At 38.2% G+C, this 17,063-nt stretch overlaps 1 protein-coding gene across 1 annotated transcript in view; it reads right to left on the reverse strand.

Annotated features, from left to right (window-relative positions):
• Positions 1-17,063, reverse strand: part of CNTNAP2 (contactin associated protein 2) — a 1,019,478-nt gene that overhangs the window by 92,812 nt on the left and 909,603 nt on the right. The window contains exon 17 of the mRNA XM_038163912.1: positions 1,006-1,224. Within this exon, the coding sequence (XP_038019840.1) occupies positions 1,006-1,224 (219 nt within the window). The remainder of the gene's footprint in view (positions 1-1,005; positions 1,225-17,063) is intronic.

A 17,063-nucleotide genomic window follows, 5' to 3' on the forward strand; every position in this document is an offset into this window, starting at 1 on the left:
AACTTTATCTTTCAGCTTATTTTGAAACTGCCATTTCGAGGATCACAGCAGCAAAGGAGAATCTGAGCTTGTAAATAACACCTGCACATCTGGTGACACATTATACACAGTTTGCAGTGACACTGGGCTGATTACTAAGGCAATGGAGGCTTTAAACATAATTTTTAGTTCATTTGAGTTGAATGTTGACTAGCATGGAGAAAAAAGATAATTTTTCTTCTCTTTTCACTTCCTTCTTGTCTTGTAACAGATATCTAGAGAAGTATGAAAGTGCTTCTTTGCTCAACATTTCATGCAGTTCTGATTCCAGCTAATGGCACTTGGCATGTCAGCACTTTGCAGCCCTGCGGCTCACAGTTGGAGAAATACAAATGCTGCTGGAATAGCCTGCCCCAAATGTAGTGGAAACCAGTAGCTCCAGAAAGCAGCTGGACTAACTTGGTTCCAGGGAATGCATTTGTGTAACACTGTGTGGTGCTTTCCTACATCAAATGAGTAAATAGCCCACGGGATTAAAGGGAAAAGACTGCAGTGAGAACTGTGAATGCAAAAGTATGGCCAATGATCAAATCTAGAGAGTCTGGAAGTGCTGCAGAGGCTAGGATGGGCACTGCAGGCACATGCAGTCCTGGCAAGAACTCAGCAGAAATTTTCACTTCTGTGGTGAAAAAGTGTTCGTGTGTCTGGGAAGAGACTCTCAGCAAAAAGGGAGTTTGGTGCTGCAGTCTGCTGGAGGCACTTTCAGCCAGGAGATGCAGGTGGAAAGAGACAAAAAGGAGAAGTTTCTCATGCACAATATTTTTCTCTTAGTTGATCTTTGTATTTCTGTAATAATGGACACATTTTTCCCTTTTTTTTTTCTTCTTTTTTTCCCCCCAATTTGCTGTCCCACAAACACTCGAGGTGCACGGCTTTCCACATTCACTAACTGCTGCTGGCAAGACACGAGGCAAAGAATATTCAGCACCGTGAAAGCAAAGCCCGGCTTCCTCCTCAGCACCTTACCAACATAGAGCTGGCTGTACAATTCCAGCCGCGTGTGTCCTTCTGTTGGAGCTTTCCGGACCTCCAGGGGTAGCTGGTCCACCTGCAGGCTGGCCTGCTTGACGTTCCTCTCAGCATTGACCCGGTGCCATTGGTCATCGTTGAGCGGGTTGGGAGATCTCACCACGATTTCCACTGGCCCGTTTCCAACATCAAACGAGAAGGAGACCTCGGTAGCAGCTGAAATAGTAAGCAGGACGTGTCCACAATGTGTTTGCAGTCTTATTTTGTAAACACGTTCACTTACAATTCCCAAAGAGTAAGGAGTCATATCAGACACAAATGTGCACTGCTACGTCATCTTTTCATCATCTATTAATCTTTCTGAATTTATAGGCACGTTCAGTTCCTTCTAACTTGAGTAGGAGTTTGACTTTTAGAAGAAGTCAAACTTCTTGACGTCATCAGCAGACCCTCAACCAATTGCATTAATCTTTGCACTCTGCAGCCTTTCAGGTTACTTTTTAAAAAAAAAAATTAAGGAATAAGCATTTTGATAAAGAAATGGTTGAGAAGTCTAAAATTTGTTTTGATTTTTAGGGGCAAATTTATTCTTGCAATGAACTAATAATGCTGTGGTGTTACATGGTTAAGATCCATGTGACATTTTATGGCTAAAAAATAAATGGATCTTTAGTAAGCCCTTCAGTGATCTGTTTATAATGTATGATTAAAACAATGTTTAGAAATTTTATTAATTTCCTTTAAGCCCTACTAGTCATTCCTTCAGGTCATCCTAGGCAAATATATAATTGATAACTATTACTGAATGTTGACTGTGATTGATAATATATAAATTATTTTAATAAAGTAGTATAATGATGACTTTCTTATTGAGATTTAGTTTATATATCTTTGTGCTGCAAGTTCTATTCTGGTGGTAGAAGATCAGATAAAAGGGTTAAAAGAGAATGGATTATCAATTACAGTATTCACAAATGAGGATAACAGATAGAAGTAAAGACAACCAAGAGTTCAATTTAATTTGGTTCTCCTACACACAAAAGCCAGATCTCCCTTTAATGCCCTTCAAAGATCTTGGGTACCCAATTAGGGTCTAAGTGTTCCAGTAGAGCTGTGGTTTCTGCTGAGGTTGAATTGATAATGCACCATTATAAAACTCATATTCAGCAAGGCCATTAAATTGGGGTAAAAGCACCACTCTATGTTCATTATCACTAACAATGCTGATAAATGGTGCAAAATATTTTTGTACCTGACCTAATAGATTTTCACAAGGTTATATCAGATTGACTTGACAGCATTTTTAAGAAAACAGAATGGATAGGAATAAAGTTTTCACAGAAAATGTGCTTTCAACCCAAATTTATTATGTAATTGATTGTTTTTCAAAACTTGCTACTTCTAAATGAAAAAAAAAAATTGAAAAGCTGTTGTTCTTTCTGTTCTCTGCTGAATAAAATAATTTAATTTGTGAAATAAACTGCCTTTTATAAGCCATGAATTTAGTCTGTTTGTCCTTTTGCACTTTACAAGACCCAAAATGTGTATAAGCCAAAGCTTGCTGTTACAGAAATAAAGATATTTAGTTTTAATTATATTATGTTTTGTAACTTCAGTGGTTCTGCCAATAAACCCAGGCAAAGTAGGAATTAGAGTAAAGCCTCTCCAGTACTTAAATTCTATGTTGTGTTCAAGTCTATTTTCAAGTGTGTGTGTATAATTCTCCTTTAATTTTGCTTTGAAGAACTGCCTCAGATCTCTTCACTGTCAGGCTTGAATAGTTTGCCAAAAGCTGTCTGTCCACAGGACTGTAAAATAAGGACCTCTTAGCATACTTTTTCTCTTATTCTGAGGCAGCTGATGACATTGTCAATATTGCTACTGTGTACTTTGACTATTATCTATGCAGAATTTTTGAAAACCGCCACAAGAATGCTTCTTTGTTTGCAAACATTTGGTCTTCTGGATAGAAGTATCCCTAAGTTTTTAAAGGAAAGTTATTCTTCTTTTTAAGGGGAAAGTGAAGAAAATTGGCAAATAAAGATATTTCAAGTAGAAGCTCTGTCCCTGCATAATCTAACTTTATGCATGGCTTTAAACTAAAATTTGTATCACAGCCTAAAAGATATGTAATTAAATTTGTACTTTTTGGAAAATATCAGTCCCTTTGAAATTAGTACCAATTGTATAAATTTATATTATATTTTTATATTTATTCTTATAGTTAGGGAAAGAATAGCTTTCCAGCAATATCTTCTCATCATAGGCCATTTTCAGTGACTGTATCTGCTGAGATGCTGAAAGTTAGAGAAGATAATACTGCATCTATGGACTCCCTGATCCTTCCTCAACCTACCCAAAAACATGATTCGCATACCAAAGGTGAGGAAACGTATTTTCCAGACTGACAGACTGAAAAAAAACATGAAATATGTCAATGAAAAGAGCTTCACAGATGGGCAGAGGCTGCAAACAAGATGTCTCCCATACAAGTTATGTTACTGGTTCTGACTCTTCATTCTTAGTTCCATTTTCAGTATATGGAATAAGTACTTTCCAACCAGGGACATCTCTAAGTAAGATGACAGGTCTTAACAGAAATGGATGAATATCTGACCACAGGCACATTAGTCAGAAAATGAAGACAAAAGAAATTTCACACCTCCAAAAAATGAGACAGGCAGCCTGGTGACAACTGACAGGCAGAAGGCTGAGGTACTCAATATTCTTTTTGTCTCAGTTATTACTGGTAATTGATCTTCCCACATCTCTTGAGACCCTCACTCTCAAGGCTGGGGGAATGAAGAGTTCAAGGTCAGGTTTGAGCACACTGTGCCGTTCCCACTCCTTCTTTTTCCTCTATGCCAGCTTTTCTGCTGAGCAAGGTGTTGTTCTTTTGGTCAATGATCAACTGTCCTGGCTGTGTCCCTTTCCAATGCCTTTGCTACCCTCAGTCTCCTGACTGGGATGGAGAGAACGCTTTGGCACTGTGCAAGAACTACTAGCAATAGGAGAAACACTGATGTGGTATCAATGCTATTCTAGGCACAAATTCAAAACACACCACCATATGGGCTGCTGAGGAGCATACTAACTCCACCTCAGCCAGAGCCAGTACAACATCCAATTTGTTCAGGAGTTCAGTGTAACTTATAAAAGAAGACTGGCAATTGTTTAGCTTTTTTCCCTCAGCATGCCATACTTTTCAGTCTCTGTCTACACATAAAATCCTCACGTGATATTATCTCTTTTACTCAAATGCATCTTTGATTGATGTGACAGTGGTGTTACTTTGTCAAACATTTGAATAGGGTGATTGAAAAAATATCTGACATACTCGTGCATATGTGAGTATTTATCCAGAATGACTGACCCAGCACAAGATTTTTTTTCCGAAAAGATGAAAGAAATGAGCTGTAAAAATATGACCAGAGGTTTGTACTGGTCACTTTCTAGGTAATGAAGTTAATTTTCCTAATAATAATTTCATTTTCTAGTCTAACAAATACTGTAAAACCAAAGCCAGTTTTTCTAAGAAATGAGAATAATAATCAGGCTTTGAACAAATGTATGAAATTGCCTAATTATTTAAAAAAACAAAGTTTATGTGGGTTTTAATTTATGCAGTCAGAACAAGGTTTCGTGATGAAAATTTCATAAAATTGAACAAGAGTGAATTTTTTATGTACTCCTACTTCATGAATTCACTCAATACACTGAGGTTTGTGGCTTAGTTTTTACCCTTTCTGTGCCTTGTGCGATTACGTATAATTAAATCTGAACACGTTTCTCTCATCGATTCAATTTTCTAAGGTCTCAGGATGTTGTCAGCCATCTGTTCAGAACACAGAAGAGCAACTTTGGCAAACAAAATGCCCTTCTAACTCTTTGTTCTGTGTTGTTTTTAGCTCTATTTGGGTCTCACCATTTCCTCATCTTTAATCCATGAGGCATTTGCTCATAAAAATGAAGGGGTACAACTGAACCACTGTGCAGGAAGACCTGGATAGGGCTGGAAGACTGGAATGACAAGAACCTGTGAAGTTCAACAAAGACAAATATAAGAAGGTCCACAAAGATGATCAAAGTACTTGAAAGCCTATTGGAGGAAAGCTGTGTTTAGCTTTGAGAAAGAAGGCTTGGGGGAGATCTTTTCAGCATTGTTTTGGTATTTAAGGGGTGGCTACAAAGAAGATGGAGACATCCTTTTGGTAGGAAGTCACATGGAAAAGATGAAGTGTAGTGTGTGCATGTTACTCCTGGGGACACACAAGAGGGAAATTTTTCACAATGAGAACAACCAGCTACTGGGATAATGTTTCCAGGGAAGCGGTAGGTTCACAAGTGGTAGGTACACTGGGCACTTTTAAGATTCAGCTGGATAGGGTGCTGGGACATTTTGTCAAGACTGTGCTTCTTTTAAGAAATGTTGGACCACATGATCCTTGAGGCCTCTTCTAACCTGGCGTGCTTTGATCTGAGATTCCATGATTCTATGACTACATTGTCTGTAGGAGTCCATGCTTCCTGGGCCCTTCCTTTCAAGGCTTTCTAGTACATATACTTTAGTTAAACACAAGTTCTGGGGGTCAGCTGCAGGGGAAGCAGCACACATTTCTATGTCCTTTGCTATGCACAAGGTCAAGTTACATGAGCTAATGGACATTTCTGTCATTCAAGATCTGTGTGCAGCTAGATCTTCCATTTTCCTTGAACTCCTTGTGTTTCAAGTATCTTTTTTCTCCCCTGTTTTCTAGTTTGATCTTTGTTGATGAATTTCTGGCTAGGATCTCTGGTTATAATGAGGCTGCCAGCAAAGAAAGAAATGTTAATGGATGGGTAGTTACTGTTTAACTAGATGCTAAGCAGTAGGTGGATGTTCTCAAGACACATAAACTGGGAAAAAAAAGGAAGAGGGATTACAACCCTTCTCTCAACCACCTCTCTAATGTATGCCTATCTCTTTATTTCTCTCCTTCTTCTCCATAATCCTTTCTTTGAAACACATAGTTTCATGTCCTCCCTCATACTTTGTTTCTCTTACATCCCTGATATATTTTTATACCCTTCAAATGGAACTGACTGATGTTTTAGTTGACTTACATCAAAGGGACGAGTTTCTAACGTCTTTAGAATCCTTTTGAAATCCCATTCTTAGAACATAAATGCCATGCTACATCTAGAATCAGAGTTCACTCACTTGGCTGTAAAATAGCTTACAACAATAAGCTATAAACTGTAAACTGAATCTGCCAGAGACACATTTGTTCTGAGAAAACAACAGCTTGAAAATATTGTAGCTCTGTAAAGGCAACATCTGCCAAACTTCTTGGACAGTTTGTTTGTAGATACACCTCTGACAAAGGGCTCACTGTCTGAACCTCTAGACAGAATTCAGTGGAAAGATTGAAAATGAAAGAAAACTTAATAAAAAGAGAGAGATGATAGATGTTTCTCGAGCTAGTGATCTATACATCTTTCTATGAAATCTATCAGATGGTCAAGATTACCAAATGGTCAAGATCAGGTCTGATATATGTAGTTATTAATAATAACTTTAATAGAAAAGAAAATTCTGAATAGAAAAGAAGGCATCCTAGGATTTGAAAGTAACTATCCTCTCCACCCTTCCTGCTTAGATACTCAGATCTTTGTGTTTAAAGATAGTTTCACAAAGTAATCTCTAAATTGCCTTCCCTGGTGCCCTCATTTGCACAGGGCTGAGAGAGGTCATGCCAATGCTGACATGGAAACAACATTGGTAGGTTGTTCCTGGCTGTCAGAAATAGGTGAAAAGGGCTACAGATGCTACCCTGAAGTGCCATATTGGAACACAGGACCTGCTCTAAGGAGGCTACGTCTCAAAGGACACGACTTGAAATGAAAGCTACCAAAGCAACATAACAAAAAAAATTGTTGATCCAAGTTGCTTGACTGCAATACAGGAATTACTGCGTAGTTTGGCTGTCTGTTAATAATCAGGTAGTTGTCAAAAATCATAACTGTATTTACAATAATGGGACTAAGCATCTGGATGGCTTCATCATTTATCTAATTCCCAAATGAAAAGTCCATTTGAACTAATGAGCAGAACCTTCATTCATTTGACCAAATGACATCCATGCATCCGTGCATCCATGCCCAAGACTTCAGTGATCCCTGAGCTAAGTGCCAAATGAACCAGCTCTGGAAGCTGCACAGCTGCATCAGCATGATGCTGTGCCAACAGTAATTAGTTCTAATGAGAGACTATACTGCACGGAGGATCAATCCCAGCATAGCTGAGTGCTGATTTATGTGGACATGCTATATCTTTCTCAGAAACAGCTCAGGGATCTCTCTAACATAGGGGTTCATTGTACAGACTAGACACACTCTGTATTTGTCTGCGGGTTACAGGTAAAATAAAGAAAAATAATGAAACTTTACATTCTTTTGAATCTTATGCAATCATTTACATAAGTGCCGAGAAGGAAAAAAGAATGAATAAAGCTATTGCTTTGATTTAATATTATATAAGATCCACTTCTCATGTGTAAATCCATCCACAAGATACAATACAAGTGAGGCTCATTGTGTCTCTGAAGCTTTAGAACAAGCTGATATTCTGTAGGGAATGAACAATCCATCTGTGTCTGAGGGTCACCAATGTAACGAGTGAATTGGGAACATCAAGATTGGAGACAGCCTGAGCTGAAGGGATTTATTTCTTAAGTTTTAGCTTTCATATTTTCCAGATTCTGTACTGCATGAGCATATAACTCTGAACTTCATATAAAGTGCTGGCAAGTTCTTTTCACAGTTTAGTTAGACAAAACAATCCTTTTCCAGCCTGAGAACCAAGAACACCACTGCAGCTTTGGGCCCAAAAAGTATAAACAGCAGCGAATCGAGGAGAGCAATCGGGGAGGATGGGACTTCAAAACCTGAAGCTGCAATTGGACAATTAGCCCCAATATGTAAATGGACCAAAATTTATAAAAGTGTGAAAACTTGTGACTCGGAGTCCATCTTGGGTGGAGCCACAGCCGGGCTTTTGTACAGCCCAGGGTGTATCCTTCAGAGGCCTTTTAATAAATACCTACTTTATTCCTCTAACACTGTCTAGCCTCTGTTCTAGGTAGCCTGTCAAGGCATCAGGATCATGCACAGGTGGATTTTGCAGTCCTGAGATATATGGATCAGGTAAGGAGTAAAGTCAGGCAAACTTTAGGAAATCAAACTTCCAGCTCCACAAGGAGATTATTAAATAGTGTTCCCAGGGAGACTGCCCTCAGGGACAGGGGAGCAGAGCAGAGCTGGAAGATTTTTAAGGAAGTCTTCTATAGAGCACAAGATCTGGCAATCCCCAGGAACAAGAAAATAAGGCAGGGAAAACAAGAGATGGGCATGGCTGAGTAGGGAAGTGCTGGTCAAATTAGAGGGAAAGAATCAAATGCACAGGCAGTGGAAAAAAGGACAGGAAACCTGGGAAGAGTACAGAGATTAAATACAGCTGAGGAAGGCCAAGGTGAAGCTGAAACTCGCAAGGGATGCAAGGAATAATAGAAAGGGCTTCCACAGGTCTGTTAACCAGAAAAGGAAGGTCAAAGAAGGTGCACCCACCCCCAATAAACAGTGGTGGAACACTGGTAACAATGGATGAGGAGAGTGCTGAGGTACTCAACACCTCTTTTGCCTTCAAGTCTTCAGTGAAAACCTTTCTTCCCATCCCTCTCCAGGGGATGGACAGCAGGACTGGGGGAGCAAAGAACTTCTCACTCTAAGTAGAAATCAGTTTCACGACCATCTGAGGAACCAGAATATATGTAAATCTATGGAACCCAATGAGATGTTCTCCCAGAGCCCTGACAGAACTTGCTGATGGCTAGATAAGAACAATTTTCTCTTGGTGAAGCCATGTTGGCTGTTCTAATCACCTCCCTGTCATGCATATGCCTTGACACAGCTTCCAGGAGGATCTGTTCTATGATCTTACCAGGCAGAGAGTTAAGGCTGACCAGGAGTTCCCAGAGTTCTCTTCTTTACCTTTTCCCAGTCATTGGAGACTTTCCCTGAGTGTGATGATATTTCAAATATCACAGAGCATAGCTTGGCAACTACAATAGCAAATTCTCACAGGACCATGGGATGCATCTTGTAAATCCCAGGGCTCTCTGTTTGCTCATGTTCCTCAGGGAATCTTGAAGCTGAGTTGAGTTGCAATGAGAGAACCCTTTTCCTCCCAGTCCTGATGTTCAGGGACTTGAGATGTGTGGGAAGAGAGATTACCATATGTATTGGTAAAATACTACTTCCCTGCAAAAACATGTACAGTAAGAAGTACAGCTATTGACATTAATTTTTTGATGATGTATCTGTAAACTTAGTTTTAAATATTAGTGATTTCTGACATTCTGTAACAGAATTACTGATTTCTCTCAGTGAAATTCTTGCTGCCTGGAGGAAATATTTTTAAATTCCTTTTACCTTCAGTCACAGGAAGTCCATAAACATATAGAACGGAGAAGGGAGATTAACTTATAGAGGAAAGGTAAAGGAATTAAAACATGTAGCTGAATGGCTTTAATAATCGAAGTTTTGGAAGAAATTATATAATAATATTTAGAAACGATACAAATAGTAATCCAAGGCTGGATTTTTTCCCAAAGACTAAAGATTTGGTGAACATTTATGGTAAACAGAATTTATTCAATTCCTGTGCAATTTTATTAGGAATATATCACTCTTCAGAATGTCTGAAACTTCTTATGACCTTTTGAGTTTGTTTTTATCTTAAAATTTTCAAAGTATCCTGCACACCAAAAAAAATTGTATCAGAATGAAAAATAAAGGAAATGCTTTGTTGAATGCAGGAAAAAGCACCCCCTAAAGTGTCTGTCCTCATATTTTTGATTCTCATTTTCTCCACCATTTGGTTTGCAGCCTGAAGGCACTTGATTCAGTCTCTGCTGCGTGCAGTATCTACATCTGGCAGCTGTAAACTTGTAGTGACATTTCCCTGAGAATGGACAGGGAATCAGATCTACTGAGAGATGCTGACCTGATTTAGCAAGAGTTGCTGTTTTCTTATGCATATGACTATGCTGTTACATTGTGAGACAAGACTGTGCACAAATAAATTGTTTTGCTATATATTTAAAAGGAGTGAACTTTAGTGCCTTATTGTCCTACTTCCTTGACAATATTTTAATATCTTTCTAGTTACATTTACAGCTGGACCAGTAATTTCAACAAATGGACAGGTAATAAGTCTAAATTCTTGTTTCAGTTTTCAGGAACAAAGCATCTTTGGATTAATGGAAATCAAATATATTAAAATAATTCTTTCATAATTTCATTTTATGACTGATCAAACACATTTTGATATATTTGTCTGTCTGACTGAATAACTAGCCTGTTTTTTTTTTTTTTTCATTTCCTAGGTTGGAATATACTCTCTCTACTGTGATAACCTTTGCCTATTGCATCCATGCTGAGCCTCATTATATTCCCCTGTGGTTTTAATCTTAAATATACAATATATACCAGTTGACTCAGAAGTGCTATACTGCACTGCACACAGGCTACCTGAAACTGGCCAAAAACTCTCCAGGTGCAAGGTAGTTAAAAAAAAATAAAAAAAAAAATCCTGACTGCTCTAGTCTTGCAGAGAGACAGCAGTTCCCTTTCTGGCAGACAAGCACTTACACAACTTGCAATATTTTGGAAAGGCATAGCTATTCTGGAGCTCAAAATGAAGGGACATCAGAACTCAGTACAACACCTTTTTCATCATGAGTAAACATCTGTGTAAGGACAGAGATAAGGAGGGATTTGATTTTGATAATAACTAAGTTATTTTATCTCACTTTGATATAATCTTGACTGCCAATGAACCACTCAAAAATAAATACCAGTCTTCCTACACAGTACATTAGATTGCTTTGGGGGGGAAAAATAATTGAGTTAATGGAAGTACCAAGTTTTCTCATAAAAGATCATCCAAAGGCCAAATATGCCCTAAGAAAAAATTATTTATTATCATTATTTATTAGTCACTTCAGTTATGCTAAGTGCTCTGCAACTGTCTTGTAGATAAGCACTTGGAAATGGCTTCCATACTGTTATGGTTGTATTTTAGTTGATACAGCAGTTTTCAGCCATGGGCAATGAGGACAAAAAAAAAAAAAGTTATCAATCCTGCATAAACAAGGAACCAAAGAAAAGAGATGTGAAATGGCTTGTTTAAAGCCAAACATTAGATGGTTAGAGCAGGACTTGGAAAAAACCCACTTGCTTCAATTCTAAGGCAATAAATACAATTTCAGATAGATGTTACTTCCCATCCAGTCAGTTCTCTTCCAATAACTACTTAGCTGCCTGGAAAGAAGGAAGGAACAGGAATGGTGACTCATTGAAGGTCTGTTGATTCATCTCATGAGAGTTACTAATGCTTAAAAAAATACAGCAGCAATATCTCCTGGTCTCTTTTGTGACAGACGATTCACACAAAGGGAACTGTAGTCAGTGCACTGAGTGGAAAAGGGGAGGAGATGTGTGTTCTCCTGTCTGTAGTGGCTTATAATATACTTCATTATATCTTTTTAACTGCAGCACTTTACCACAAAACTGAATTGCTCCCATACAACAGAAGGCAGCACAACAAGGGGGAAGCAGAGACATCAGAACAGAGCTCTCCCATGCAGCATATAAAGGGTTTTGTGTAACTCATAGCTATTTTTTTTTGATGAAAGGCAAAATAAAAGCAGGTGGTAATGTTCATGAAATCAGATTTTATCTGAGCATGGTAAAGGATCAGAGAGGTTTTTGGAGAGGAGAGAGTGGCTGATTTTTCTATGAAAAATTGTTATGAATTTGGCACAGTTCTGAAGCTGCTGAGCAATGTGTTTAAGTGCTTACAAACAGACACAAGGATATCAACGCCCCTCTCAAATATGTCACATTTGAATGTAATTAAAATCACTCAAAACTGTAAATTGTGCATCATACTTACAGTGGTAAGAGCCTGGTGCATGTTTGAAAGCTAGACATCCAGACTGTCACTTTTCTGTGATGTGATTTTATGAAAGCACATTCCCTGTGTCCTTTTCTTCCTTTTCTGTGGTGCTTTCCTTATTCTGTAATTTGTTTATTAGCTGTAAATTCTGCTGTGGACTATGGCTAAGACTTGTAAAGATGTTTAGGTGCCTGGGTAGTAGCTACTGAAAAACATTTGCATTACAACAGGGTCTCATGATGATATGAATTTATTGATTTTTTTTGCCTGGCTGTCTATGTTTTGTCGTTTCTAGTGCCTCTTTTATAAGCAATTTTTCATGGCTATTTATTTCTCTGTGGCTGTCCAGGGTCACCATCAGGGTAAGGATTCCGTTGCACTATGCACTTTACTACCACAATAAAGAAAAGCCATCCAAAAATATGACTCAATTTTGTCTTTAGTGTAGCAACTCTGTATGTGAAAAGGGTGCGTGTGAGGAGGTGGGGTAGATGGACCCAGCTGACTGTGTCCCAGATAACTCAAACTTTTATCAAAAGTTTGAGTCAAAGATTTTCTGCTCTGGAAAATATGCTTGTAATAATTCATAGTTGCCAAAATCCAGGAGAGATTTCCCAATGTGGAAAAAGACATCTTTGGTATTGTTTGCTTTTTATCCTGCAGCAGGATGAAGTATCTACTAAAAATACAAACCAGAAGTATCATGGAGAGGTACAAGATTGGGAAACAGAACTGATCTGTTGGAGGCAAAAATATCTTAGACTTCATGGAAATTAGAGGTAGAAAACTTGATGCAGTACATGAATGAGGGAGTTGCCTGGTTTATCCACCTTTTGTGAAATATTTTGCTGGAGTATGCATGAGTCTCAGGAAATGTAAAGCAAACAGGAGACCTGTTCCTTTTTCCTGCTGTAGCAGTGGAGAACATAAAATGGTGAGTGAGAGGATTTACGTATTTATAAAACATTTGTTTCTAAGATTTCAGACAAGTAGAGAGCTGTCTGCAGTGCATGATTTGAGATAAAAAGCTCTATTTTAAAAACAAAGTCAATAAATTTAGATCAAGAGGGTATAAAAAGTCTAAATTATGCAAGATAGTGTTACGGCAGCCTTGTATAGTAACTCCTCTTAAAAAATAGATTACCATTTTATTAACTTTTAAACAAAATTTTGCATTAAGTTTTTATTTCCTTTTAAAATGTAAGAAATTATATGTATTCAAAGTTTCTAAACCAGAAATTTTGAGCAGAAATATTAATTTTCCTTAGAACAACTGTAGCAAGGCAAGATAGAAAGGCAGAACTCAAACAGAATAAGATTTAACATTTTTTTAAAGCTACAATTTAAATAATAATGAAATGCTGCAAAGTGTTAGGAAAATCTATGGTCAGAACTCTATGTGAACATTTAGCATCTACCTACAAACACCTAGGGAGAAAATAATTATATTTACTTGAGTCAGTCTCTTGACATAATTTGAATTAACCATCTGCATAAATATTTTAAGCACCATGGATACCACTGTATTATTATTAAAAACACCTCCACTTTCATTATATCTAGTCTTCTAGTCACAGAAAACCTTTTTCCTACTTTAAAACTGAATTGCCTTGGTAAAACCAATAAAGACTAATTTAGTCTTTCAATAGGCTAACAGAACAATTGCTAGCACTTTATCTAAAAAGTTCAACTTAAAGAAAAAAGAGAGTTTTCAGGGTACCAAGATTCTCTTTATCCACTTAAAAGAATGATTCTCAAAAATATCTAGATAATTTAGGCCCAGAAGGCCCACTGGATTCAGGCCACATAGCCTCAGGAAACAATGAATCTTGGTTGGACACTTTCAGATTTCCTCACTCACTGCATTTCAAGTTATGGCATGATGTTGGTGACTGGGATTAAAGGTAAGAGGGACAGTGACACAAAACAGTCAGGTCTTTGTGTGCATCCTCCCCCACCCCTCCTTTCTGCTCTCTCTGATGGGCAAAGAGGTTTGTCCCAGGAGGAGAACACCAGGTGGAAATTGCAGGAGGAACTACCTGGAGGCTCTCATAACTGAAGTATTCTGGAGCTGAGATGTTTGTGATTGGCTTTGGTTCACATCAGCCTGCTTAAGGGTAAAAAATAATGAGAGTTTTTTTGGTGTCTTTTTACTTCAAATTACAGGTAATTAAAAAGAATATGTAAATTAATGGAATTACCATATCTTTAATAACTTACTGACAAGATTTTGCCCTGCAGTCAATCAAGGTAAGACTGCCCATAAAATCAGCAAGTGAAATAGATATCATTGCCTAATGTAAGGCAGACACAAACAATATGAAAGCATATAATGGGTTTACCATAGTCAATGCAATAGATATACTTCTTTGATTAAAAATCTCTCTGATTTTTGGAAGAAGTATTATGGATTTAGCATATTTGATTTTTTTCCAAAAAGAGCAGCAATGGAAAACAGAATTGCAGAGGTTGTTGATGAGATGGATGAAGTATAGGTCATCAGAAAATTAGAGGACCTCTAATTTGGTTTGGGTCAAGTCATATTTGGTATTATAATAAATACCTTTGCACAAGAATTCAACATATGTCTATTTTTATTTTTTGTCCAGTAACACAAGGTTGGAGAGGTCAGAAAATAATACATAACAAACAGTATCCCAGTGTAATCAGCCAAAAATTCCTAGGACAAATGCGCAGCACAAGAATCAACGTCATTGTGGAGGGCTCTGGTAAACCATCATCAGAATTAATGTCGATAGTTTGGATTACCTGTGTTTAAGAAAGAGTTCACGGTGCAGTGAGTAGGGAGAACCTTATTAACTTAACCAGAGAATGGAACAAGACAAAATATCTTATGAGAAGAGATTATGTGAGATTGTCTTGCTTAACACAGCAATTAAAAGCTGAGAGAAGATTTGATTGCACTGTAAGCATACAAGGGGAGAGTAAATGCTAGGAAGTGAAAACAATTAGTTCAGCCAAAGAACAATACTGAAACAAGAATTCATGGCTGTAAAGAAAAGATGCAAACCAAACCGTTAGGAATTAGAAGACTTCTAAAAAACAAAGATGTGAGTCTGAAACAGTTGTCCAGCTGGCAGAGATTCAAACTATTTTCAATAGAGAGTTGCATAAATTTACGGAGCTAGACACAGGTTATGCATTTTGGTTGTCTGTGACTGTGAGGATCTAAACTCAAGGACCCAGAAGGTTTGTTTCTGTCATATGCCTATAGCAGCTGGCAATTTTGTGCAGCATAGCAAATATTTACTTTCTGCATAAAAATGATTAGCACACATGAAAAAGGTAACAAAGCCTCTGCAATGTCAGCATGTAACAGGAAGCAGACTGGAAATAAGGACGAAGACCTGAGATGAACTACTGAGTGGTAGTGCCAGTAATGGTTTGCTATGTGTTGCATGGCTTTAGGGCAAAGCAAAGTCAGGGACAACTATGCTCTTTGAATACCAACCAGTTCCCACCTTGAGCTTTGTGTGAGCTGTAACTGATTTATAAGACACTGCACATGAAATTACTTTTAAAGTGGCATTTATGGCAATGAGCAAGGCATCCAATCACCCTCAAAAGGAGACGGGTAATGCTGAGGGGATGCACTGTATAGTGAAGGGTCATGAATGCCATATTGACATTGAGGGACACCAAAGTAAGGCAACCTGTACTATAGTCTGTCAGCGTCCAAGCCAGTTACAGAAGGTGGCCTTAATTTCCCCACAGCTCTGTGACTAAGATTTTCTACTGGTCAATTTTAGCCTGCTCCCCAGCTGGATTGTTTATCTGCTGCCTTTGGCTGGCTCCCACATGCCAGACTGGGCACTTATCCCCATCTGCTAATTTGGAACAAAATAGAGGTGGAACTGGTCTTTTCAGATGAGTCATAAATTGGTTTGTTTGAATATCAGGCATTACTGCATCACCTGCCTCATCTGAAACAGAATCTTGTCTTTCAAAGAATAGTGCTTGCAGTTCTTCAGACCAGGTTTTCTGTTTGTTTGAAACTTTCATACTGTCCTGGAATAGAATGACAGTTTGCAAGTACTGTTGTAAAAACATTTGGGTCATAAATTTCCCAGAAGAAATGTAATGTTTTTCTACTTAATTTAATAACTTCTTGTGGGCCTCTGGGATGAAGAGATTCCTCAGTGTCCTATCCATTCTTTGACATGTGGCTAATGCAACATACTTTCCTAGGGGGTGTTTTATAGAAAAGTGACCTTCTGCTAGGAAAACAAAATAACAACTCAATTAAAAGAAACAATGAAGGTCACACCAGTTTCCTTACTGAGGTGAAAAACCAAGTGGTGGAAAACATAAACTGCTTTTATTTTAACATATGAGACTCTGAGCATCATGCGGAAAAACTCATTGATATGGTAGAATCGCGTCTTAGGATGCCTCTGGAGAAAGACATTTGCAAGGAAATGTATTAATCAGTCATGTGTTAGAGCATTCAGCCTGGAGGAATGAACACTTTTTGGGCAGAACCAAACAGCCATGGGAATCATGGTCCCTAGTCTGTCACTGTTACTTGTCTGATTTTGGGGGAGTTACTTATGTCTCAACTAAGTAGCATAGAAACAGCTGAGCCTCAGAAGCAGCACGGGACATTCCATGTGCAAATGTCAGGTATTAGAGTGGTCTGAGCATTCCCTGCCCACAGAGCAAGTACACCCATGGCAAGTACAGCCATGGCGCTGCTCTCATTAGCAAGCCACTCCATATGATCCCTTTCACAGCTGCCAAGTTCGGTGATCACTCCCTGGTGAGATTTTTAGGGCACTTTTAGGGGCTGTCAGCCAAGTGACATCCCTGAATGCAGTGGTTATAAATGTTCCCAGCTTTTTACAAAAATTAATAAGATCTTTCTTTTCTTCCATGTTAATGTCAGGACCAAACACAAGCTGACCTTTACCTCTAAGCCTCATTTTTTTTTCAATTGCAAAAGTGACTTGCTGTTTACTTCAGAATAGTAACAGTGAGACACAATTCATTAGTGTCTGTGGATTTCTTGGAGGTGCTGGGATGAGAGGAGCTGCAG

This window comes from Motacilla alba, chromosome 2 (assembly GCF_015832195.1).
Source record: "Motacilla alba alba isolate MOTALB_02 chromosome 2, Motacilla_alba_V1.0_pri, whole genome shotgun sequence".
Taxonomy (NCBI): domain Eukaryota; kingdom Metazoa; phylum Chordata; class Aves; order Passeriformes; family Motacillidae; genus Motacilla; species Motacilla alba.